The 26,893-nt window shown below is 52.6% G+C and overlaps 1 protein-coding gene across 4 annotated transcripts in view; it reads left to right on the plus strand.

Annotated features, from left to right (window-relative positions):
* Positions 1-741: 741 nt before the first annotated feature.
* The window catches only part of NECTIN1 (nectin cell adhesion molecule 1), a 154,978-nt gene continuing 128,826 nt past the window's right edge, over positions 742-26,893 (plus strand). The window contains exon 1 of one of the 4 annotated variants that reach the window (XM_074936758.1): positions 742-1,651. In XM_074936758.1, the coding sequence (XP_074792859.1) occupies positions 1,570-1,651 (82 nt within the window). In that variant the 5' untranslated portion in view covers positions 742-1,569. The remainder of the gene's footprint in view (positions 1,652-26,893) is intronic. The other 3 variants (XM_074936761.1, XM_074936762.1, XM_074936759.1) reach the window with 3 other exon arrangements.

The following is a 26,893-nucleotide window of genomic DNA, read 5'->3' on the forward strand; positions in this document are numbered from 1 at the left end:
TTGACTAGGCGCTCCCAGAAGAGCTTGCAATCTAAATGGACGGGGACCGACTATGGATGCTGGAAGAGGGAAACAATATACAAGGGAAATGCTTGAGGTGAAGGCGGGCATGTGTGGGTGAACCTAGGAGTCCTGACTCCCAGGCCCCTGGTCCCACTACTCAAGAGCACTGGAAGCCACAGAACCCTGGTCCCATGGGGTGACTTCAGGGATTAAATATAGAAAACCAAACAAATAGTGGGTCCGGGCTGCAGATCTTCCTGGTCCCTCTCTCTCTCTCTCTCTCTGTATGTCTGAGGGGGAGTTATCCAGTTGAAACTAGTGGGCTAATGACAGGTTTCAGAGTAACAGCCGTGTTAGTCTGTATTCGCAAAAAGAAAAGGAGGCCTTGTGGCGCCTTAGAGACTAACCAATTTATTTGAGCATAAGCTTTCCTGAGCTACAGCTCACTTCAAGGGCTAATGCTGCTTTAGCAGGATCGGGCCCAGACTGGCTGAATTCTGGGTTGGGACGGGATCATGTTAAACCTGCTTTCCCCGGCGGGCGCAGCCACTCGAACTCGGTGCTAATTTTTAGGGGGCTTAGGGGGGAGCCCTAAAAAAACGAGCCACAGCCCGGTCTGCGAGTGGGGGTCGGCTGCAGGCCACGGCTGGGCGGCTGCCGCCCGCGCCTCCCCGTGGAAAGGGTTAAGGCTGAGCCCTCCTCCTGCTTTACATGGGCTGACATCACAGCGGAGGAGCGGGGTTACGGATCCGGAGCCACGCCAGTGTGTGTCTGCGCGTTCCATTGTTACAGATCAGAGACCAGAAGGGAGGGACCCGCTTTTCCCGTGCTGATGCTCCAAGGAGACTCCAGTTCTTCCCCCCAGTCGCAGCAAAATCTCGGTGCCAAAGAGCCCCCCCGGCCGCCGCCAGCCCGCTCGCTCCCGCTCTCGGTGCCCGGGGAGTGCCTCCCCCTTGCTCCTGGCGGAGAGAAGCAAAGACATGGAGCTTTGCAACTTGCACCAAGCTGGGACCATCTGATCGCAGCAACGTGGACTGGAAATTAACAAGCCCTTTCCCCTCTTTGCACAGCCCGGCCGGGCGGCGGGGGAAGAGATCCAGCCTCCTGCGTGGTTGCCTTGGGATTTGTTCCCCGGTGAAGGGCTCCGACCTGCCCCCAGGGTCCGGAGGGGGAGGCGGTGAAGGGGAGCATGACCTGTCCTCCGCCTGGTTTCAGGGATCGGCGGTGCTAAGGGAGAGAGCTCTGCCCCTGAGGACGTGGTCGCCGGAGGACGAAGGAGAGCTCCCCGCTGGGGGGAAAAAAGCCGGGTCCGGGCTCCCTCTTGGAGCAATTTTTGCAGCCCCAGAAGGGAGGCTGCCCGCGACAATCGGTGGATTTTTAAGGGGCCCCTGCACAGCCTGCCCCGCCAGATTTGCTTGGTGCGCCCGATATTTATTGCCCCTGCCTGGGTCGTGTTTGTATTTTCCTTTGCCATTTTTTTTTGGAAGGGGGGTGGGGTGCAAGCCCAAGCCAGCAGCTCGCCTGAACCCCCGCGTCGCGCCCGGTCCCCCTGAGTAAGGAACTCTGATGGCTCCGCACCGACGGTCGAGTCGCCCGGGGTGCTGGTGGACTACTGGAGTTTGCTTGCTGGTGGCTTCCCTCTTACCAGGTGAGCGACTGGGATCGGCGGGTGCCCAGCCCTGCCCTCCCCAGGGCCCGGCTCCCTGGCTGCAAGGATGGGGCGGGGGGATTGGTGGGGCTGGGGGGCGAAGGGAAGTTGGAGGTGAATAGGGTGGGGGGGTGAGAACCCGGCTTCTTTTCTGCCTAGCTTTGCAGCAGACGTGAAGGCATCGGGGGGGGGGGGGGGGACGGGACTGGGGTGCCGCATGGGCTGGGGGGGGGGGGGACTGGCAGAACGGGCCGAGATCATCTTCGCCTGTAAAACAGCAACCGGATGATTCGTTTTGGCGGCAGCCGGGCTCCGGAGTCCCGGGCGCTGGGGCGGTGTGTGCGTGTTGGCGGTGGCAGCGTCGGGCGCTGCCAGGCTGCCCAGAAAAGGGCTGGGGGAGGCGCACAGATGTTTTGGGGTGCGCGTGTCGTCGTCCCCCCCTCCCCCCCAGCTGCACGGGTCACGGTGCCGATCCGCTCCTGGGGCCTGATTCGGATCCCGCTGCCCGCTGTGTCAAGCCAGAGCGACTCCGCTGAAGACTCGCCCTGCCGTACCCGCTGGTGCAAGTGGGAGGAGAACCGAGCCGTGGGCAGCCGTTTGCCAGGCGTGGCTCGGCTCTGCCCCCTTCTCCCCCGGCCTCGGCAGTGGGGCAATTCATAGTCTAACCCACTTTTCAAATTGCCCTGGCTGGGCTGGCTCTGTTTCTGCTGCCGCCTGCTGCAGCACCGAGCGGGTTAACGTAAATCCGGGGTCCTGCAAAGAAAACAAAAGGTGGCTGTCGGCTTAGCACTCAGATGGGGGGCCGAGGGGCAGGGACAGTCCGGGGGCATTGTGCTGGAAAATGCGTTTGGGAGGCGACTCCAACAGATTCCCCCTTTCAGGGCTTAACTCCTTCTGCCTAAGCCTGTGAGTGCAGGAGCCAGCGCCCCAGTGCCTGCCCTTTGGCAGGGGGGCGGGCTGCAGAGGGAGGGAGCCTTACAGCTGGGGAGGCGGGAGGAGCTGGATCAGAGGTGGGTGTTTTAAAAGGGGGGAAAGGTAGAGGGCTGGATCAGCAGCTGGCTGCAAGTACCCTGGGACCTGTCGCCACTGGGGAGCATCAGGGATGGGCAAACCCGGAGACTGGCCAGCTCAAGGGATGTGGGAGAGGGTGAAGGCCTGGTGCTGAAAGTCAGGAGTCCAGAGAGGATCTGCCAAGGGCGGGGAGTCCAGGAGAAAGGGAAGCCAGAGCTGGATGTGTCCCTGCCTGGGAGGAAAAGGAGCTGGTTGTGCATTGCAGAGTAATAATGTGATGGGTGAAAACAGCCCCGGCCTCTTATACAGGTCACTTTCCTCCAGCCAGGTGGATTGGCTGTTTTAAAAGCTGCTCTGAGCTGTGGCTTCTTGCAGGAAACAAGCTCAAACTTTGCAGGAAATCATTTGCCATGGATGCCCTTGGAGATTTTCCGTTCGGGGCATTGGCTAGGTCACGCTCCCCACACACAGCCAAGAGGTACTGGAGATAGAATGAGTCTGCAGGAGCAGAGGAATGAGTGGTTTGCTTTTGCAGCCACTGTGATTAATAATTTATCCCTCATATCACCATTGAAGCATAGGAATTGCCTTAGCAAAACACAGTTGCTCTGTCTATTCATTGCTTCAGTTCCTATCCTGCCACTCCTATGCTAGAAGAGATTAGTGCTCCATCTAATCAGTATCCTGCTTCCTGCTATACTTAAGGGTCCATTGGAAGTCCCATCTCCTGCCAGATTGCAATAGATCAGTGCTCTGTCTACTCTCCTATCCCTCCTCCAGCTCTCCTGGAGCCTACCAATGGCCCATCTTGTCTGGTAGCCTGGCTCTGATTTGCAGAGAAACGTACAGTCAACTCTGCAACGCTTTGGTGATATATTCCTTCCTGACCCCTGCTGGTGACCGCTTTGTGCCCTGAAGCATGGGTGGTTGATATTTTCAGCTCTGGTAGCGGGCAGGAGTCCCAGCCAGAGATCAGGGCTCAAGTGTGCTAGATGCTGTACAAAAACAGAACAAAAAGATGGTCCCTGAGCCCCAAAGAGCTTATGAATCTTACTAAATGGCTCACCTCAGCAACATCCATTCACAGTGAGTTCTGCAAGGGAGTGAGATGTTACATTTAAAAGCTGGAGAGCTCGTGCATGTAGCTATCCATATATAGCCACTGAGAGCCAGAGAGGCAGAGGTGTCAGGGAAAAGGCAGGGAGAGGTGGAGAACACAGAATGAAGCTCTTTTTCACTCTGCTGGTCAAAAAAAAATTTAAAAAAAATCCCCTACTTTGCTGAAGGGAATGGTATGGGACCCAGGAAGGATGCAATTAAGTCAGGAGGCAATTTTAATCTTCTCCCTGCATTCCTCTGCTTCTGTCAGACCTTTAATGTTCATCTGTTCAATGCAGATTTTTTTTGTTCCTCTCCTGTGTGCGTTTCCCTCCCCTTCCCTCTCTTCTTATAATGTTAGTTTTGTCTTATAAGGAGATAAAAGTTCCTTGCCATAAAAAGGCATAAGAAGTCCCCTATAAAAATCTGTTTCACAAATTGTCTTTAATGCAATCTGCTCAGTCGCCCATAACGGATTCAATTCCGGGCTCCTGCAGTCTACCATGCAAATCTCCTTTCCTGTCCGTGTGGAGCCATTACCAGGTATCATGTCAGGCTGCAGTGTAGAGCTTCAAAGATGTTAATGGGAATCGGACGATTCAAAACCACAGGGAGCTGGACAAGAAAGACCCTAACCAGCTGATTTTCAGAGGCTGGGAACACTTGTGGTTAAATTTATGTTTAAGAAGTACTAATGCGCTATCTGTTTATCTGCCATGGAAATTGGTGCCGTTCGAGGCACAGTTGGTCTTGTGGTTGATATGGGTGACTCGGCGCCAGAAGATCTGGTTTCTATTCCCAGTACTGCTGCAGACTTCCTGTGGGAACGTGGGCAATACCCTTCTCTTAAGTTGGGACAGTAATACTTCTTGAGTTCACAGTGGGGCCTGCGTAGCTTGGTTTGTAAGGTGCTTTGAGATCCACAGATGGGAGGTGCTATAGACATGCTTGATGGCAATTTGCAACTTGAAAGTACTTTGATGATCACTGGCTAAGTCACACCCAAGTTATAGTGGCCTGGAGGCCCTAGGTCAGATGTGAGACTTCACTGCAATTCAAGGGGAAATTTCCTTTCCAAGGAGATTGCACAGCCTTCAGGAGAATCTGTCATCAGACCATTCACAATGCCCAAGCTGCATATCTGTGTTAGATGCCAAAGGGGACTGGTCCATAGTATGGTCGAAGAGCAGCAAGAATATCATGAAGCATCTGCTAAAAGGCTGACGTTTGCAAACATTGAATTCATTGGTTGGATCCGGGTCAGATTTTTTTCTTCTGTGCACTCCTGCAGCATGACAACAATTGGATCAGACTACAGTATTTTGGGAAGTGAGTGTGTGTGTTTTTGTGGCTGTTTTCTCATTAAATATTGCTAGTGCGCTGGAACTTACCGACCGAGTTTTGGCCTGGAGTGAATTTATGGGCGTGTGTGTGTGTGTCAGCTTGGGTTGGATGTTCCAGCTGGAATTGGAGCCAACCCAGCTGACCTGAGTTCAACTTGCCCAGCTACTCTGCGGTTACTGCATGGTGGGAACCACTTTTGACGACTGGTTAGAGCAGGGGGGACCAGGGAACAGGACTCCAGGGTTTTATTTCCAAACTTTGTCTCTGAGTCTGCGTGACTGTAGGGTGAGCCTCTTTGCCTTCTTTTGCCTCAGTTTCCCTGATCTGGATAATGGGGTTATAATATTCACCAGCCTCACAGGGGTATTAAAATTATTTGGAAACCATTGGCAAACACCATGGGGGCTGCAAAGCAGGATTAGGAAGAGAGGGGGATTACCAAGGGCATGACGGGATGCTCATCTCAGAACAATGCAAGGGGCATTGCTAACTAGTGGTTAATAGTGTAAGTGGACATTGGCAGGGTCCAGCAGCCTTTTTCCTCATGGCTGGCTCTCCCTCAGGCTTGATTGTTCCCACTGGCACCAGCCTAGTTTCCAGGGAAGCACTGGGTAGCTGAGAACAATCCTTTGGGCACCTCTCGCTCCTGAGTCGAGTCACAGCAGGAACCGGGCAAGCCAGCTCCAGTGACTTCCTCCCCACCCCAGATGAGCAGGTGACACCTTCAGCGGGCTCCCTTTCACTCTCCTGTTGGAGTGAGTGCATAATCAATCAGATGGGCATGGTGTCTAAACCTCGATAGGACCTCAATAGAGAGATGAGATAAGGAGGGAGGAGGATGCTGGGGAGGAGCAGAAGCGACTGCCCCCTCCTCAGTAACATGTCCTTGCTGTAACCAAGGGAAATTCACTCATCTCTAAATGCACTGTGTCATTAACAGGCACAACTTCTTCAGGAGTGCAACCAGCAGCAGACAGGCCTGGGGGAAAGGGGCAGCTATATAGTGATGTGTGCAGAATGCAGCAGAGGGAGAGATGGCCCTCTGGGACAGAGAGCAGTAGGAGGAAGGCTGTCCATGGAGCTTTGCAGAGATGAGTTTGCAAGTCCTCAGATGGACACAGAAGGCCCCTTGACTTTCTTAAGCAAATGGCTGCCATGCACGCTTCCATCTTGCTAAGTTGTTGCCCTTTGGTCAGAGCAGCTCTTCTTTGATTGCGTTGGGCCAATGAAGATTTCTGGCGTTAGCTGCCCCTGCCGTGGCTGTCTCTCCTGCTGTCCTGTGGTGGGAGCCCCCGCATGGGCTTGTCCTGAGTTCCCGCCCTCCACTGGGAATTCCTTTGGCCCTGATCAGGAGAGGATGTTTGGGAGAGATTCCTTAAAGGGTGCCAACTCCCTGGGGTGATGATATTTGGGCCAGTGTGATGCTCAGATGAGCCAAAGCCGGGAATGAAAGCAGACGAGGTGGCGGTGGGAATCCTGCAAATACCCACCAATAGCTATCCCGGGCTCATATCCCAAAGTGCTTTTAACCAGCCCTGCAGCGGTGACCCCATGAGAGTGCGTGTATGTGTATTTTCATGCTTGTGTGTATGCACATATGTCTATGCAAGTGTGCGTACAGCTGTATGTGTGTGTGTGTGCACTTGCATGCCCTGTGGGTGTGGGTGTGTCTGTACAGGGTGTGTGCACTGACATGTCCATATGTCTTTCCGCACAGGCCAGTTGGGTTTGTTGGTATGAATGGCACAGATGAAATACAGGGAGGGGCAGATGGTTCCTAATCAAATAATGCCGTGAGAACTGTTCTCTTATTCAAATGCGTCAGCTTAGCTCTAGCCAGCTTCCCGGCTCATTGGTGGTTTGGTGCCGGGAGCCAGAAGAGGCGGCGTGCAGTTTGCATCGTCTCCCCCTGTCCCCTCTTAATGTCAGCTGAGAAACAGGTTTTGCTTGGTCACAGAACCACAAATTCAGTCCCTGCCCTCCCAGGGTCTCTCCGGCTGCAGTGAAAGCTCTGTAGCCCAAATTACCTTTTCAAGTGAAAACCCATCAAATTGATAACTATATCCCCCACTCCTCCTTGAGCTGCGTTTAAGCCCAGACCCCTCTCCTGATGTCCCGCTAAGATGCCCATTGACCTGTCCTGGCAAAGGTTTTAGTCCGGATTAGGATGGGCCCTGCTCACTTTCACATTGCTGCTGGGATGAAGGGAACCCCTCAGCTCTGGAGCAGAAAAAAAACTCCAGCCTTAGGTACCGTAGAGGGAGCAGTGAGGCCCTTCAGTCAGCAGGTGAGAGCGCACAAGGGCTAATCAAACCTCCCTCTGGCCTTGCCCTGCCTCCCCAGTGGCTGAGTGACTCTTCCTGTGTTTTAAGGGCCCGGCTTCCAACCCTCGCAGCCACTAAATGCGCGCTTGTCGCAGACACAAACTGCGTGTGAAGCCGGGAGTGGTGCTTCCACATGCCGAGCCCTGTGGGTACGTACCCTGGCACTGCCCATTTTACGGGCACCGGTCTGCGTTATGGGCGCATGTGCCTGGATCTGGGGCTGCACTGCAGGGGATCGGGGGGGTGGAGCGCGGCAGTTTAACCCCTATATTTTCTTCACAATTGCTTTTCTCTTCCTCTTCATCTCAGGGGCTGGGACAGCCCGTTGGCACAGACTGGTCCCAGAGGGGTTGCAGCAACTGCTCAGCTCTGCTTTTAAGCAGAGAGCAGTGAGTGACTCGGAGGGTAGGACAGGGGTGTCAACCGTCTTTATCTTCTCCCCTCTTTCCCGATGCTCTGCCCTGGCACGGCTGAAGCTCCCTGCTCTCTCTGCACCAAGAGGCAGTGGGCTTTGGAACAGGGGCTCAGCCTCTGCTGTGAATGGGTTGCTTGACACCAGATGAGGATCTGGCTCACAGTTTCCTACCCTTCCAGATCCCACTGGGAGGGGAAATGTCTGTACCAGGGACACCTCTCCCTTACAAGACGTCCCTTCTGATGCTGGCGCTCAGTGAGGTATATATTCCCCTCCCTCCAGACAATATTTGGGGGGACACTTATTATCAGCTAGATCCAGGCAGAGTGCAGACAAGCCTCATCCCTCCTCAAGTGCACCCCAATCCTACACTCCAGCAGGGCTTGAAATTCCACTCCTGGGCTCTCCAACTTGGGTCTACCACCCCGACCTATGGTGCCCACTGAGATTCCATCCTCCCCTTCCTTCCACATGCTTGATGCTCCAGGACACAGCTTCAGCAAGGGGGCAGGGGCAATGGTCTTTCTACACCTTGTCCGCTAGGCTCTGCCTCGCTCTCCCACTCTCCTCCAGACCCTCCCGTTGCTCCTACCCTACACCCTGTGGCTTAGAGTCAGTCCCAGTCTAGGTTGTTTTCGGTGGCTCTTTGAATTCTCGTCAGCCATACGGGTGGGTGGGAGAGATCTAGGGGAGGAGCAATCCACCTGGCAACATTGCCCGCTGAGATAAAGGATCTGGGTCATTTTAAGAAGTAATTCCTGCTCTTGCCATGCCCCATGTTACCTTCCTCCCTCTGATTGGGGCATACACTGCAGGGGAGTCTGCTGCAGCGCAGGAGAGGAAATGGCTGGTGACCCCACTCTGCTGTGCTGGGATGTTGCACAAGGAGCTTGAATCACATCATTGCTTTGAAGCAGCAGCGTGTGCCATATAAGCCACCTATCTAGGCAACAGCAGGTGCCAGTAAGCCTCTGTGTATTGAGGATTGGCTGCATCTCTTCCTCTTTCTCCACCCTTTCTTCCCAGCCCCTCTTTACCTGGGCTTAAGCATGTTATCACAGTCCTCTTTCCTGGCAAGCCAAACCTTTCTTTCTTTCTTTCTTTCTTTCTTTCTTTCTTTCTTTCTTTCTTTCTTTCTTTCTTTCTTTCTTTCTTTCTTTCTTTCTTTCTTTCTTTCTTTCTTCCCAGGAGCTCAGCCACTCACCCTCTCACCCATTTGTTAAACACAGGGAGTTGCTCCATGGAGATGGAACTTTTGGGTCCCCTCCCATGGTTGTTAGCTCAGGTGGATGTGGCTTTCTGTAGTTCAATATGTCTGGTGCATATTTGACCCTCCGGGCCTAGGGAATCTATTGTTCCCCAGTGAGGGCTCCGTTGTCCTTTTCTTTTAGAGCAGGCTGATTGGAGACACATCCTGGAGTGACAGACAGGTCCAGGGATCCTGCGGGTTGTGGCTAGCGTCCAGCGTTTCTTCTCTGGTAACAGGCGACAGCGGTTCCAGATACAATGGGATGTCTGTTTGGGAGGCGAAGGGGCTGGAGCCGAGCGCCATGTGGCCACCCAAATGCATAAACAGCCTTGTTTTCTAATCGAGGCTGAAAACGCAGAGTGCAGATCTCAGCCGCTGAGGGGGGCAAAAGAGAATCTGTGGCTGTGTTGGGCAGATTCAGGCTGGGGCTCCGGTTACTGTCTCGACATTCTGTGTATCTGCTTTGAACCCCTCAGCTTTCCCCACAGGGATGGGGCACTTCTTGAGTCTGGCTCGGCAGTATCTCTGGGTTCAACCTTAATATTCTTTGCAAAATCCACTGGTGAGACCCCATGTGGCTGGTGCTCTCTGGCCTAGATGCCGTTACGATGTGCCATCTATTCACATACCATCCGTTACAAGTCGATGTGGCTCAGGGCAGGAGATGCACTCGCCAGAACATCAGTCGGGGGACTCAATGCAGGGCTATAGGGTAGAAGAGACTAATTAGAGGCTGTGGGACTTACGGGTCTAAGCAGAGGCTGACCAGCCCAGGGTATCAGGCATAGAATGTAGGATCCCAGAGATAAGGTGCAGGTTATAGCAGACACATAGGTGAGGGACAGAGGACAGACCCGGGGGTGATGAGCCACAAGATAGGGAGCACTGGCCCGTCTCCGCAGGGCACGGAGAACAAAGGGATACAGGGTAGAGAGTAAAGAAAGGCTATAGAAGGGCACAAGGAATAGTAAGGGGCCAGCAAGCCCTGGGTACAGGGTAAGGGCATGGGGAATGCGGCTATAAGGTTCTGGGTACATAGCAGGGGGAAGAGGCTGGGCATTTTTAACCCTCTCCCCAGCTGTTCTGTGAACAAACATAGGCTTTCCATCTCCAGAGCAGTAAGTCCAGCACCTTTCACCAGCACTGAGCTCCCTGCGAGATAAACAGTGTCAGTGAGGAAAGAAACAAGGGGAGGAATGATCCTAGCTCTGTCCTTGAGCAACAAAAAACAAACCACCCGGCTGCTCAGGGCCTGGGACGGGGGAGTTATCGGCTCATTGCGGAGTCATAACTGACCACCAAACCCAAACCTGCTGTGTACAAACAGCAACAACAGAGCCATCTCCTGCCCTGAAATTTCACTTCACCCTCCATTGGGGCTAGGCACTAAAGATCAGGTTGTTATTCAGGCACCCCAGACTAAGAATGGCCCCAGGTCCCAGCAGACTCTCAGGTAGACGCGCAGGGTGGATTTTCTGATGTACAAGGGGTGCCAGCCACAGAGGAAGAGTAAGGAATGTATCACAGTCATGCTTAGAGGCCCTAGCCAAGTTCAGTGCTAGGCGCTGTACGTACACAAAATGAAAAGGGCGTCCCCACAGAGCGTATGGCCTAAGGATGCGTTCTCCGTATCTCACTTCCCCAGTCTGTATGGCCTTATCCAGGAGAACAGGAGCTCAGCCATTTGACAGGTGAAGATGCTGGATGGTGCAGCTGGTCTGGAAGAGGATTTAGTCCACTGGCCATTTAACTGCAATGGAAACAACCGAACAAGCTGTTCATTGTCAGGCCAGCGCCCTCTTCTCTGCAGCCACCACAGCAGGATGGGGGCAGGGGAGCTGGTTTGCAGGAGGCAGTGGATGAGATAGAGAAGCTAGGACTTGCCTGCTTGTGGTAAAGATCCCATGACGCTTTGCATAGCAGCCTTGGCATACTTGCCAAATGCTAACTCATATCAACTACCACAATCTCTCCTGCAGTGACCATGGGATACAAGATCCTTCATCACTTCCTCTCCCACAGTGTTTGGTAGCATTGCTGGGGGCTGTTAATCAGCAGATGTGCTCCACCCCAGAGCTGGATGAAATTGAGCTGTGGTTGGAGTGATCTTCTCCCTGCCTCACGGGCTCTGTTAAAGTTGACTAATTCATGATTGTAAAGGGCTTGAGATCCTGGGGCAAAAGGCATTAAAGAAGGAGCAAAACCTTCGACAAATCCAAACCCCAGAGATCTCTGATGGTTAGTGACATGGCTCCCAAGGCAGGGGCAGGGTTCCATGTGGCATAGGGAAGAAAGCACATACTTCCCTACGGGAGCCATTAAAAAAGCCCCAGGCTTTACCCTTTGGGATATTGCTGGGGGAAAGGGAGTCTTTGTGGGTGTCTGAGAGAGACAGCGCACAGACATATCAGCATGCATGTTTCTAAATAGCACTTTTGTCTCCCTGTTTGCACATGTGCAGACATGTTTGGGCCTGCTGCAGGTATCATAGAATCATAGAATACTAGGGTTGGAAGGGACCTCAGGAGGTCATCTAGTCCGACCCCCTGCTCAAAGCAGGACCAATCCCCAATTTTTGCCCCAGATCCCAAATGGCCCCCTCAAGGATTGAACTCACAACCCTGGGTTTAGCAGGCCAATGCTCAAACCACTTGTTCAGGCATGTACACCCATGTTTCCCATGTGCTTGGCTCTGACTCCTTGCATGCATCTGTGCTGGTCCCCATAATTGCGTGCATCTCCGTGTTTGCGTGGGTGCACTGCTGCTCATCTCTGCAGCCACTGCTGTTCACATATGTCTATCTGCACATGCGAAGCCTAAGGTTTTCCTCATCTCCATGGTCATCACGCTTTTGCTATGAGCTATTAGAGCTTGTGACATCTGCAGCAGCCCTCTTCCCTCCCACGCCAGCTGCCATGCTCCAGCTGCAGGCAGGGACGTAACAAAACCATGGCCTTTCGGACAGAGGCAACGTAGTCTTTGTAGCAAGCACTGACTAAGGCAGCTTCTGAGCATCTTCTGCTTACTGAGAACGGGAGAGAGAGAGAGAGGGAGACTGCAAGATCCCTGAGTGTGAATTTCCTAGCGATGATTTTACTGTCCACTGGTAATTAAGCAGAGCTTGCCCAACATGTGTAACTCGCACTTGACTCCAGAGATGTGAATTAAAGGCACAGGGAAGGCTTATCAGCATCTCCTTCCAGAGGGAGGGATCACAGACACTCTGATTGTTAGAGACATATTGTTTGGGGGGTTGATCGGTGCTGCAATGTCTGGCGAGTTCCTTCGATTCACAGTGGATGAGACACTGCAGTGGTGAGCACGGGAGGGAGGCAGAGGGATCACACGGCAGCACACATCGTCCCACTTGCAAAGGGGGTGAGGGTGGGGGTGTGTGGTTCATGGTTCATGAGGCTGGAGGGGAAATTAGAAATGGGACCAAGCTCAGGAGGAGAAAAATCTTTGGGATCTCTGGGGAGAGCAGTGCTCTGGTTATGTCTGGCTTATCTCTCTCATGATGGGTTGCACATTATACTTGGGAGAAGCCTCTAGAAGTCCTTGGCCTGTTTGGCGAGACAGCCAACCAGGGTGCTGAGCCTGGTGCTACATGTATGCTCCTCTGTCTGCTGGGAGCTGGGCTGAGACCCACCCCTTCATTATACTCAGTGTGGTCTAGTGAATAGAGCTCCCGACTAGCAGCTCCGAGACCTGGCTTCCATTCTTGGCTCTACCGCTGATTGTGGGCAACTTAATTCTGCTCTGTTTTGCCTCCCACCTTTTGTCTGTCTTGCCTATTTTGATTGTAAGCCTCTCAGGGCAGAGACTGTCACGCATTACGGGTATGTACAGCACCTAGCGCAATGGGCCTCAGTTTCATTTGGGCGTTCAGTGCATAGAACTACTAAAAACAATGGTAATATGTAGGCTAGCCACCCACAGTCAGATGTTAACAACTTGCATTTGCTACTGACCCAGACTGGAGTTGAATCAGCGATCTCAGTGAAAGTTCCCTCAACCTGGCCTGACAAGGTCCCCATTTTCTCACTCTATTCCAGACGGAGGCTGGTAGGAGTGGATTTCATGAGTATAACATTTCCAGACATCTAACTGTAGAAGCTGAAATATCTTTCTTTCTTTCTTTCTTTCTTTCTTTCTTTCTTTCTTTCTTTCTTTCTTTCTTTCTTTCTTTCTTTCTTTCTTTCTCACTCAGCACAGCAGGAATGTACAATTTTTAAATACAATTTTTGCCTGTGGTATAAATACTGAAATGTGCTTTTCCTTCCCTTCTTTCCTGGAGTTTAAAAATATGGCTAGCCCAGGGAGGTGCATCTTTCAGTGCAATTTATAATAGTTGCTTTCAAGTGATGTGGAAAATAAGCTTCCCTCTGCACCCTCCAGCCTGGCACCATCCACGGATTTATTCCCTTTATTTGTGGGAGCCTAGGAATAATTAGAAGCTGCATCTTGGCCTAAGCAGTCCAATTATTTAAGCTTTGTTTATGGCCAGTCTCCGGAGAGCTGAGTGGTCCAGGGCTGCTGATCCTTCACTTGTCTTGGAAACTCAGGCCTGCGTAACTGCCATTTGGTAACAATCAGCAAATCCTGGGCTCTGTGTCTATCACCTGCCAGGTATCACCCAACCAACGTAAATCGGCTGAGCCTCCTGGAGCCAGTGTTTCAGGACAGGAGATGGAAAAGAACAGGCTGCTGCTTGTGGGCAGGGAGGAAGGAGAATGCTGGAAAGGAGCTCATTAGTCAGCTTAGTGGGGAGCTCGCTGGGGTCGTTTACTCTGTGTTTGTACAGCACCTAGCACAATGGGGCTCTGACCTAATTGAGGCTTGTAGGTGCTATCGTGACACTAATAATAATAGCGCCATGCATGGGGAAAGCAGCTTCAATGCAGACATGCTCAGAGCTTAGCCTCCTCCCTGACCCGCTGCAGCCCCTGCTCTTCAAGCCCTTGCCTTCCCCCGCCCCAACACTGTCACTGCGCCCCAGATCCACTCTGCAGCATCATTTGCTGGGCCAGCCCTGGGATCCCACCCAGCTTAGTTGCTATAACTCAGTGCCGCTCTTTGGAATGTCCTACTGTTCCCAGGGAGGGCAATGTGCCGCTCTGCCAGTGTACAATACTTGATTCCTACCTGCAGCTCGCCCTGCTATCGCACTCTGGACTCCTGCACAGCTCTGCCACTGCTCCTCAAGCCTGACCCACACTCCTCCCTGCCATGCCAGTCCTAGATTCCTCCGTGACCAACTCTGTTGATGCTCCTCAAGCCTGACCCACAGGCCGCCCCTGCTACGCCAGTCCTAGATTATCCATGCCCAGCTCTGATGGTGCTCGTCAGTTCTGATCACATTCTCAACGACAGTTCTAGTCCTGGGCATACACACCCCGAAGCTCTGTCAATGCACCTCAGTCCTGACTTGCATCCCCCCCCGTAATGCCAATCTTCAGGACCTTTCCTGAGCAGAGACCATAGCTGTGCCTGGCGGCGGCACAATCTTGTGATACGGGCAATGTTCTGCTAGCACAAAGTTAAGACCAACAAAGTCATTTCACTTGTGAGATGGAGCCCGGGGCTTTGGAGGTGAACGGCTGGTAAAGCTACAATCCCTGGACCCATAAGGGAAAAAAAGGAAGGCAAAATCAAATGCACAACTACAAAATGAGGAATAACTGGGTAGGTGGGAGCACTGCTGAAAAGGAGCTGGAGGTTTGCAAGACGTGGGAGGTAATTGTCCCGCTCTGCTTGGCACTGGTGAGATCTCACCTGGAGTACTGTGTCCGATTCCAGGTGCTGCACTGGAGGAAAGATGTGAACAATTTGGAGAGAGTGCAGAGGAGAGCAACAAAAATGGTAAAAGGTTTAGAGAATCTGACTTACGAGGAAAGGTTAAAAAAACTGGGTGTGTTTGGAAAGAAGAGAGAACGGGGACCTGAGAACAGTCTACAAATATGTGAAGGGCTGCTAGAAAGAGAATTCTTCTCCATCTCCACTGAAGGTAGGACAAGAAGTAATGGGCTTAATTGGCAGCAAGGGAGATTTAGGTTAGATATTCGGGAACTGTTGTGCTCTGCAATGGGCTTCCAAGGGATGCCGTGGAACGCTGTCCTTGGAGGTTTTTAAGAACAGGTTGGACACACACCTGTCGGGGATGGTCTATGTTTACTTGGTCCTGCCTCAGCGCCAGAGGCTGGACTTGGTGACCTCTCAAGGTCCCTTCCAGCCCGACATTTGTGTGATTCTGTGATAAGGAAGGATCCGTGTGCTCTGGAAGCCGCACAGTTGCCATAGCCTCTGTTCCCGTCACGCTCCATGATAAAGAGAGAGCAAGAGAGATTTGATTACATTATGACAAGCAACAGAGAGTTGGAGTGAGAGCTGCAGTCTGCCTGTTGAAATACCAATTAGCAGGGGCAGTGCAACCATAGCCTGACAGCTGCATTGATCCCATTTTTATATGGGAGATCCAGTAATACCATACCCAGAGCTCCCTGGAGCGTGGGGCTGAGAACGCGGACAGTTGAGGAGCTGGAGAGCGGAAGAAGGGCTTGTTTATATCTGCAACCCACAGAGAGGGATGCTGCCCCCATGTATGTAGAAGTCACCCTCCCGGTTCAGTTCCCGACCAGGGCATCCTGATTGAGTTCTGTCCAAACGCCACCCCTGAACTTCGGTGGCATTTGGATCCAGGTCAGAGTTTGTGGCTCAGACCCATCTCCAGCTGTCACTGTAGACAGCCTTTTTGGTGGCTTATGTGAATCGAGTGTGTGTCAGGCCGCAGTTCGCTTTTCAGTCAGTCTGCATACAGGGCCCAAGCCACAATTGCCTCCCGTGTTCAGGGCCCAGAGGCCAAGGACAGAAGGGACCATGACGGGGACAGCTTCCCCTCACACTTGGTGGCAGCCCCCCAGTGGAGGCGTGCAGGCAAGGGACTCTATTGGGAGGTTGTTTGCACAGATGCTGTCTCAGCCGTACCCGCTCAGTGGCTAAGGAGAGGACTCCAATTTGTAGTTTGCTGTGCTATCGATCTGGGCCCTTTCCCCAGCACTAAATCCACTCTGGAAGTATGAAGCTAAATGCCTTATTTTTAAGTATATTTTTCGTGCTTTTGACATCCAGCTGCTGCCCTCCCTGCAAAATGATTGCCTGGCATCCTAAGCGCTCAATATATTTGCAGCGCCTTCTGCTCCACACCAGCTGGCATCATGCTTGAATCAACTTCTATTCAGAGTGGAAAGCTAGCCTTGTGGTTAAAGCAGTGCCTTCGGACACAGGAGATTTGGGTTTAATCCCTGCTCTACTTGACTCCCTGTGTGAAATTGGACAAATTACTTACTCTGTCTATGCCTCATCTGGGAATGGGTTGCTGATAAGAATCCTCCCCCTCCCTCTTCTTGTTATAAGCTTGTTGGGGCAGGAACTCTTGCAATGAGTTTGTATGGTACCTAGCACAAGAGGACCTTGATCTCAGTGGGTGCTAGTATAATACAAGTGGGAGGAAATTTGCAAAGCACAGAGACAGGTGTCTCTTTTTGGTACCACAAATAAGCTGCCAAAATAGTTTCTCTTTTGAGACCAGCAAAGATCAGCCAGCTCACTGCAGAGGGAATTCCCAGTTTAGTGCAGGAAGCTGTTTAGTGCAGGTACATTTGCAAATGTTCTCAAACAGAGCAAATATTTCTTTCTGGTCTAACTCTGCTGTCTTTGCTGGGGTTATGCCAGGGATGAACTTGGTCCATTATATTTCTCCTTTGTTTCATTGCAAAGGGTCTGTTGATTTTACACTCAATTGCTTTGCAGCCAGCTCATTTGTGGTTTAAAATAAATATTTGATGGGAATTTTTAGGGCTGGCGAAAAGTACCAGTCGTTTAGCCAAGGAACAGGCAGCAGCAGGGCCAGCTTCTGCTCCCCACTGACCCTCAACTGGAGAAACCACTTGTAGGACTGAAGAGGGAGGTCATGTCCCAAGCCCAACTCAGTCCTGGGTCTCTCTGTTGAGAATACCAAGGCAGGAAGGATGGCCTAGTGGTTAGGTTGCTAGCTGGAGACCTGGGTTCAAATTCCTCCTCTGCCACAGACTTCCTGTCAGACCTTGGGCAAGTCACTTAGCCTTTCCCAGCCTCAGTTGCCCATCTGTAAAATGGGGATAATAGCCCTGCCTGACCTCCCAGGAGGGTTCTGAGGGTAAATACGTCAAATCTCGTGCGGTGCCCAGCTGGTAATGGGGGCCAGCTCGTTACATAAGGGGAGCAAGTAGCACTGTAGGCGCCTGTCTGAGAACCTTATGCTCAATGCATATGCAGGCGCTTAGCTGGTAACAACTGTGGTCTCTGCTGCTGTAGGCTGGAATTGAGCTCACAGCCTGGTGGTGGAGGAAGGGCTTGATATCCCATTGCCAGTGTAGAGCTCCCGGGTCTTTGCAGCCTTCCAGGAGAAGGGAGGATATGCGGAAGCTGTGCTTTGCAAAGCTGGGGTTGGCGCTATTTGCTTTCTGCCAGAGGGAGTCGCAAATTGTTGTCGGGATGCACGGAAAGGAGATTTGTGTCCTAGCTCCCTGGGAAGCTGGAATTAATATGCTGAGGCTCAGTATTGGAGTAAAGAAGATGCTGCTTTATTGAATGCATCCTGCCTGGCTGGAGGTCTTCACAGAACTGCCTGCGCTCCTTAAATGTCCAGCCTGAGCATGCTGGGTGTCTCCTGGGAAATCTGGGATGGGATTATTCAGGAGCTGACTCTGAGCTGGTTCTTGTGAAACCCTGGTGTGGAGTAGGAGTGGAGGAGATTTAAGGTGCATTAAGAAAGGGACTTTTTTGAAGGGTTGTTTCCTTTGTGAACTGGTTTCACAGCATATTAGCCCCTGTCCTGGCCTTGCTGAGCTGTTCAGACCTTGCATTCTCCTCTCGTTTCAGCCTTCCGTGGGATTAATAAAGACCTGCTGGAGAGTTTCTTATCTTCCAGCTGAATTATGTTTGCAATACAGGGAGCAGAGGCAGCTTTGATCTGGGAGGAGCAATGGAGGGGAGAGTTAGCACAGACATGAAAGGAAAAGAGGAACATGAATGGGATAATGAAGGAAGGAGGGAGGGGGTGGGTCAAACTGGGTTAATTTTCTGCGTGGGAAGTCTGCACTGCTGCTGTCCAGGCTGTTCCTGTGGTTGGAGGGCGTTAGTCTCCAGGGCCGGTCCCTTTCCCCAAGAAGGGAAATTTGCACTGGGGTCACTCCATTGGTGAGTTATGGGGGAAAAGACGCTCGTGCCAGCCTGGCTGTGCACTAGCGCAGTGCGTCTACGTTTGGAGCTTGCTCTACATCCGTGCAAATTTCCCTCATCTAGACAAAGCCCAGGGGACGCTAGGATGTAACTTTATCTTCACAGGGAGCCAGAAGTAGAGTCAACGTTCATTAGCCGGGACGGTCTTGTGGTTAAGGCACTGCAGTGGGACGCAGGAACTCAGCTCTGCTACAAACCCATGCATAACTTCGGGCTGGATGCTCCAGAGGAGTTAGGCTCCAAATGTCGATTGGTTTGAATAGACATTCGGAGCACTCAGCCCATCATCTCTCTGCCTCTCAGCTCCCCATGTGTAAAATGGCAGAGGCCTTTCCCCACCAGCGGAGGGCTGGTGAAGGCTACGGACTGGGACTCTGGAAGTCTGCTAACAACCTTGTGTTGCTTCGCCATGTGCCAGTGAGGTGTGACAAGTGTGAACCTGCATCATTATGTGAGAGCTTTCCTATTGGTATTGATCTAAGTAGGATCAGGCCCTGTAGAAACACTTCCTAAAACAGCTGAGCATAGAGAGAGGCTGGAGAGGTTCAATCCTGCGTAGGTGAGGGAGGTGCAGGCACGGGGAGAGGGCAGTAGGGGAGGTGAGCAGGAGCAGCCCCATCTGCCAAGGGTTTGAATTGGGTTGGATCCGTTTTCCATGGCTCCCTTATTAAGCAGCTGCTCTGGTCGAGGAGGATGCAAGTTGTCAGTTGCTGCAGCCTGAGAGCATCTTGCTTCGTTGCTCTCCTGGCTTCCAGCAGCACGGAGGGAGTTTGGCGAAGCCTGTCTGAGCTGCCTGCAGCAGCCTGGGTCAGAGCGGTGGATGGGAGCAAGCGGCAGAAGGACACATCTGAGCCTGAATCTGACAGGAGGCAGCAGGCCTGTTCTGGACGGATCCTCGCCGGGAGGCTCCAAGGTCAGAGTCTCCCATTCACACAGGGGATGAAATGAATGAACTGTTCACTCCTCAGCCTCCACGCGCCCAGGTGCTGATAACAGAGCTGTCAGAGACCCCGACTGGAAGCCGAGCATAGTGGAAAATGACACGAGACAACCTCCTCCTAGCAAACAAATGAGGGGAGAGGGGGAGGCGGAACTGCTAATAATAACCCATAATCAAAAGCCAGAGGTGGCAATTCTTGGAAGGCTCCTCCTGGACTCCCATGGGGCAGACAGCCCCTGTGGCACGTGTCATTCATTGTACAGCTCCTGGTTTGCTCCTCCTGAACGTGAAGGTCGTTGGCTCCAAGCTGGCTTTCAAATCCCCCTTGACGGGAGCCTGCAGGGAAGAGACGCTGGGACCTGCTTTTGCTGGTCACGTGGGGCGTGAAATGGCAGGGCCACCTGGTCCCTTGAGGGCATAATCTTTGTGTTCACTGGGCCAGAGATGAGGGAGCAGCTCCAGCGGAGGCGAAAGATGAGAAGATGGAGATGGGTCAAGTCCCATTAGCTCCCAGTCCCCATTCTCGCCATTGGGCCCTATGGCATCCTGTGCAGTGCTTGCTCCCGATGAGGGTTAAATGCTCCCAGGACTTTGCAAGTGCAGCTGTGTGCTTGGTGCAGAGGAGGAGACTGGCTGTAGAGACTGGCTGCACTCTGGAGATGAGCTGGATGCTGTTGGATGGTGATGATGCAAGAGCCGCTCCAGGGTATGGCTACACTGCTATCAGGAGGTGCGATTGCCGCGTGTGCAGATATACATGAGCTAGCTTTGAACTAACTAGATCAAGGCTAGCTTGAGTGACCTTAGCAGCGGAGCAGCAGCTAGATCAAAGCTACCTTGTACATCTGCACACGCTGCAGCCACGCTTCCTGACTGTAGTGTAGACGTGCCCCTGGAGTTGGCTCTGGAAAGAGATTGTTGCCCCAGTTGTTTTGGAGAAAATGGATCTGCATGTCCAAGGGATCCCCATTGTCCAGGGTTTGAAATTAAGGTGGATAATGAAAAATGAGCATTTTTTTTCTTTCTTTCCTGAAACAATGGCTCTGTGAGGCTCTATAATCAGGGTTGATCATTTGCATTTATACGTATGGTGCTTTGCATTGCACAGGAGCCTGGGAGGCTTTATCAACTTTAGGAAACTGATTACGTGCTGTAAATATACATGAGCACCACTTTCGTTCACCCCTGAAATGCAGCCATTTCTGGAATGTAACAGCTGTTAACAGCCGCGCAGCCACTGTTTCAAATCCGATTAGGCCCGGATGTGAGGAAGAATCCCATGTCTGACTGACACTGCACTCTCTGAAGGAAATGTGGCAGGGCTTGCAATATCGGTCCCAGCCCTGAATACTTGCTGTGGTTTACGTGAGTCTCAGAGACTTTTTGATGCTGCTTCCCCTTCTCTTCTCTGATCCTAAACACTACACCGGGGCCCCCAATGGACAGGATTGCAGCTAATCCATGAGGCGATTAATGACCTGGTTTTCCTCCCCCCTCCGGCCCCCCGTCTGCTCTGATGAATCCATCTGAGACAGGCGCCTGTGTCCCCTGCTGACAAGTGATGATCGCTGCACTGCCGATGTGGGTCTCGAGGATTGCCTGTGGGCTGGGGCTGTCTGGTCCTCAGCCCCACAGCATGAGGAAGACCCAGCTGCACTAGTATGCAGTCACCCCAGAAGCTGGAGGGAGTGAGCTTTGGTTCAGGGAGACATGAGAATTGTCTGCACATTGAAGGAATTCTTGGCCTGCCCAACACACCTCACCCAGGCCTGGGCAGCTCCCTGCCAGATTAGGGAGATCAGATAAATTCAAGATACCCCCCTGGCATCCTTCCTGAGCCCTTATTCCCCAGGCAGAGTCCCCACTGGGTTAAGGAGATGGGGGAAGTTCACAATAGGGTTGCCAAGCATCCTGTTTTCAGCCAGAACGCCTGATCAAAAAGGGACCCTGCTGGTGGCTCCAGTCAGCACCGCTGACCAGGCAGTTAAAAGTCCGGCTAAAGCAGGCTCCCTGCCTCCTCTGGCTCCACGTGGCTCCTGGAAGAGGCAGCATGTCCCTGCAGCCTCTAGGCGAAGGGGCGGCCAGGGAGGCTCCACGTGCTGCCCGTGCCCTGAGCGCCGGCTCTGTAGCTCCCATTGGCTGGGATCCACGGCCAATGGGAGCTGTGTGGGTAGTGCCTGAGCCACCTGGCTGCACCTCCGCCTAGGGGCCGGAGGGACATGCTGCCGCTTCTGGGAGCTGCCTGAGGTAAGCGCTGCCTGGAGCCTGCATGCCGAATCCTCTCCCGCACCCCAGCCTCCGGCCTCAAGCCCCCTCCCACATCCAAACTCCCTCCCAGAGCCTGCATCCCACACCCCTGCCCACACCCCAGCTCCCTGTCCCAGCCTGGAGCTCCCTCCTGTACCCCAAACCCCTCATCTCCGGCCCCACCCCAGAGCCCGCATCCCCACTCAGAGCCCTCACCCCCTCCCTTACCCCAACCCCGTGCCCCAGCCCAGAGCCCCCTCCCACCCTCCGAACCCCTCGGCCCCACCCCCAGCCCCCTCCTGCACCCCACAGACCTCATCCCCAACCCCACCCCAGAGTCTGCACCCCCAGCTGGAGCCCTCACCCCCTTCCACACCTCAACCCCTTGCCCCAGCCTGGTGAAAATGAGCCGGGGGGGGGGCGGAGCGAGGGAGGGATGAATGGAGTGACCAGGGGCGGAGCCTTGGAGAAGGGGCGGGGCCTCGGGGAAGGGCCAGGGGTGTTCATTTTCTGCAGTCAGAAAGTTGGCAATCCCAGCTGAAAACCTCCATTCCCCTGAACAGCCAAGGCCTGGTCCATTTGGCGTCCCTGCTCCCAGGGATGCATTGAAGGCCCCACAGCTGTGGGGTGGGCTCCATGGGTATCAATGGGAGTGTAACCACCTGTGGGGCGGGGGGCGGGGGGGGGGCGGGGAAGCGGGGCTCTGCCCATGTCTGTGTGTGTGTGTGTGTGTGTGATGTCAGTGTGTATACAAGTGTGTCTGTCTCTCTGGGTGTCTGTGTTGCTGCCCATGGCTGTGTGTCTGTGTGCACACGGAGGTGTCTCTGGGTGTGTGCGTGTGTTAGCTCTGGATGTGTGAGCCGGTGTGTCCAGGAGCGTCTCCGCGTCTGTGTGGGCCCCTTTCCAGTCGGCTCGTGCGTCTGTCTCTCTCCCCTGTTTTTGTGCCCTCCTCGCCGTCAGACCCTTTGGGCCTTCCCCAGAGCCCCGGGGTCACGCTACGTCTATTGAGTCTCCTCCTTCGCTGCTGGCCCTGCTGGGGTGACGCTGCATGCCCGGAGCTCGGCTGGGCGTGGGGCGACGGCCGGGACGGGGTGTCTCTCCAGCCAGCGCCGCCCCGCTCCCCTCCTCCCTCTTTAACTGGAATTTGGCTCATTGAGACCATCTGTTCCTTTTCGCCCCGTTGTCATGGCGATGGAGTGGCTTGAGACAGAGGTTTAGCGAGTGGTGGCCTGGGGAATGCTGGGAAAAGAAAAATACACCACCAAAGGTCTCCTCCTTCCCCGGGCGGAAAGGCATGGGAGAGGGAGGGATCCTGTGTGGGGTGGGACCTTCCCGCCCCGTCTCATTCCGCCCTGCCCAGCCTTGCTTCTGCCCTTCCCCTCCTGCTTTCCCTTCTGTCTCTCCCGCTCTCTGGCTCTGTCTCCTGTTGGTTTCATTCTCTCGCTCACACCCACCTACCCTCCGCTGGGTCACGGCTTGGAAACCCTGACCTGCACTCAGAGTGCAATGGGGTGCAGCGGGGATTCGCCCCCTGCTCCCCACGGACCATGCTCAGAGGCATCCTGCCGTCCCAGCACTGAGGCGGGTGGGGGTAGTGCTGGAAGGCATGGCTACAATACTTCTTTTATGGAGGTGTCACTAGCAACAACCTCGTCCCCACCCACCTGCACCCGCTCTGAGCACCAACTCCAGCCGTGCTAAAGCTCCCCCACGTCTTGCCTGAAAGGGTCATGAGGAGCAGGATTCTGGGTGTCCCCCCAGCTAGGTTCCCAAGGGGTGGGCGTTGTGACTTGTACCCACTGCCCCGTCCTGTGGTCCTGTACATACAGAGTATGGACTGAAATCCTCACCCTCTTGCCCGCAGCAGAGAGCCCAGACAGCACAAGAGAAACTGGAGCAATCTCAGTGACCTGCCGGTGCATAACCTAAAGCAGAATCCAGGCCAGTTTGTTTGTTCTTCTCTCTGTTTGTTTTTATTTAAAGAGTCACTTGTCAGGCAAATCTAGGCCCACGATCCTATTTCTATTCAAAACAAGCCTGTAATGAATACTCAGGCCAGTAGAAATGGTTCCCTGCTATTTATATTTTCTATTTCCAGTGGAAGCAGTTGAAAAAACAAACAAACATAGGAGAGAGAAACAAATAACTGTGTGCCTGCAGTCTTTGCAACCTCTACATTGCAGCTTTGTGCTAGTGCATGAGAATCAGAAACTGAAACCAGCCAGAAAATGGCTTGTTTCAAAAAATCTATCAGTCTGTCATTGCCACACACCTGTTGATTTATTATTGTATTTATTTCTGTGTACTGCGTTAGCTAGACACTGTGCTAGACACGATCCCTGTCGCAAGAGTTTACAATCTCATGCCCTGCTCCTGCCTTGGACATTGCTGACTCTGTATTCGTGCCCTGGTGCAGAGCGAATCAGAGGCGTACCAGGGTGGGGGTGAGTGGACTGCCCTACAGCTATTCTCTGCTGCTTAAGACCCAAACTGGGCCGTGGAAGCAAAGTGAAAATTAGAGCAACGCTGAGACTGCTCTGACTTACACTGGGGGCTGCGTAGGCCCTCTGAGTGGCCCATGGGAGCACAAAGATGGCTTAAAGCTGCCTCTATCCCTTTGCCTCTGTCACACCACTAAGTACAGGAAGGGAGTAAATGCAATCAGACAGCTCGTGTTCAGAGATGTACAAGTCTTGATCTGGAGCCCTTATCTCGGTTCCTGCTTGCAAAGAAAATGTTATTTTTGTAATGACCCTAAATCCCAGCCCCACTGAATTGCCATCACTGGTCTGTTTCACTTTGAGGCTTCCCCCAGACTACCCAGCTCACTTTTCTTGGGACCAGGGCCCGTCTGTTCTGATGTAGATTTTAAACGCCTGCTTTAGCTCTGCTTGTGTCAGAGCCTGGCACAAGAACAGCAAACCGAACCCAAAATGGCATTGATGAGGTAAACAAAAAAACAAAAAAATATCATCCAGAAAAAATTTTTTTTTTTTTTTTGCAGATGTGTTTTTTGCCAAAACAGGAAGGCCAAAATGTTTTGAGAAAGATTGATTTGATTTTAACGTAGCTCATCCATAGCACTTAAATGGAACAATTCCTCCTTGCCAAAACCAATAGCAACAACAAAAGCGACCCAAACATTTATGTCAGATCCTTGTTCCTCTTGAAAAGCCAAGTTCTTTAATTGGCTTTTAATCCGGGAAGCCAAGTGCTGTTTTGGTGTTTGCATTGAATGGTGCTAGGGGATAATATCTTTCCTTTCAGTGATAGGTTATTTGATCTCTGCATGTCAGCAAACCTGAGCATACGTGCCTGAGAGTTGGGGAGGGAGGGATTGGCACTGTCTCTCAGGCCAAACAGGAGCACAGCTACTTTCTTATTCCCAATAATAATTAGAAATAAAATGAGGAACAAGTGTCTTTTGTCTCTGTGCTCTGGGCTGTCCTGTGACTCTACAATCCTCAGGAAAAGCCTTCAGAGATGGCATCTAGTGTACAAGGATGTTAACATTTTGTATCCAGTTAACATGACAAACCGGTACCAATACTCCAGGCTGCTGTGCTGAAGTATGAATGTAGTTAGGCCACAGTTTGGCAAATCACCTAAGTATGTGTTTAACTTGAAGCATATGAATACGCTCATCCCTGTTCAGCAAAGCACGTAAGCAGATGCTTAATGTGAACCATGTGATTGAAGGCAAGGGGACTACACATGGCTTAAGGTTAAAACACCTGCATATGTGTTTTACTGAATGGGAGCATTAGCACAAAGTTGAACTAGGTTAAATAAAGCAATGAGCTTCAACTAATTTAGCTAAACTGATGCAACTTTGAGTGTGGACACTTTTACATTAATTTAAACATGGCTGCTATTAGCTTAGCTTGCCCCGAAGCCCGGTTTAGAACAATGGAGCCATGCACAAATTTGCGCCGGTTGTACCAACTCAGTGTAATGCCGCACCTGGAGTTAAACTGGTGCGTCTTCTGGATGGAATTTAATCCTTATATTAAAGAGGCTGGTTGTGTGGACCTTTGTGCTGGGGGCGAGAAGTCCTGAGTTTAGTTTCCCACACTGCCACAGAACCTCCCTCAATCCTGTGTCATCTTGAGCAAGTCACTTAGGCCAGAGTTTTCAAGAGAGCTCAGAATGTTGCAGGCTGATCTTTGATAATCTTGGAAAAATCTAGCCCTTAGTCTCTCTATGCCTCAGTTCCACCTTGATCAGAACAGGAATAACCACATTTCCTTTATCTACCTTGACTGGTTAGATTGTAAGCTCTTGGGGCAGAGACCGTCTCTAAGGGCTTGTCTACACTGGCGCTTTACAGCGCTGCAACTTTCTCACTCAGGGGTGTGAAAGAACACCCCCCGAAGGCTGAAAGTTTCAGCTCTGTAACGTGCCAGCATAGACAGTGCACCAGCAGCCACGCCCCTCGTGGAGGTGGTTTTCTTAGAGAGCTCTCCCAGCGCTGTGCCACGACTACACAAGCCACGTTAAAGCGCTGCCGGCAAATTAAAGCTAGCCCAGGTATGTCTACACATGCTGCAGTCACACCTCTGATTGCAGAGCAGACATCCCCTTAGGTGGCCAGAGATTTGTTACACTGGCACTGGACATTAAAGCATCCGTTGTATTAAGCTAACTGGTGGCACCGCAGGGCTCTCTGGATCCATTCAGGCCCATTTACACACCAAAGGGTGATTTGTCTCAGTGCCAGTGCTGCGACATGTTAATCCCTGCAGAAGAGTTGACTCCCTTGTGGCTGGGAAGGCTCTCCTTGTCTAGTGGCCCTGCCGGCAGCCGCTGCTGGCCGGTGTTGGTCTGCCCCTTCTCATGACCTGGCCAGCTCACGTCTAGTCCCATTCCTTCTGGGGCAAGAGAAAGTCCAACATGGAGAAACATGTCCAATCCCTCCGTCCAGTCTTCCATCCTCAATGCCCCTTTTTCTCAGGGCTCCCAGGAGTCCACATCCCCTTCTCAAGGGCTACCTGTCACCTTCCCTGCCCTCTACCCCAGGTTCCAGCTCAGGGAGCCTAGCACAGGCGGTCAAGGTTCACCCCGCCAGACTCTGTGCTGCCACCTCCCTGGGACTTCTTCCTACCCATGCCTGTCGGCAGGCCTTTCCCACCGCCTGCCTAAGTTCATCCTTCTTGCAGGCCACAGAGCTCCTCCCTGGAATTTCCCAATAAGTCCCCAACCAAAAGTATAAATTTAACCCAACTCCTGCCATTCTCAAGCTTGACTGTTCATCCCTCTCTGGTCCTCAGTTGAACGCTTCCCAGGGCTCTCTCTCTAAAAGGCCAGATCCTGCCTTACAATCAGGGCTCATCA

The sequence above is a fragment of the Natator depressus genome, chromosome 22 (genome assembly GCF_965152275.1).
Source record: "Natator depressus isolate rNatDep1 chromosome 22, rNatDep2.hap1, whole genome shotgun sequence".
NCBI classification, from domain to species: Eukaryota; Metazoa; Chordata; order Testudines; family Cheloniidae; genus Natator; species Natator depressus.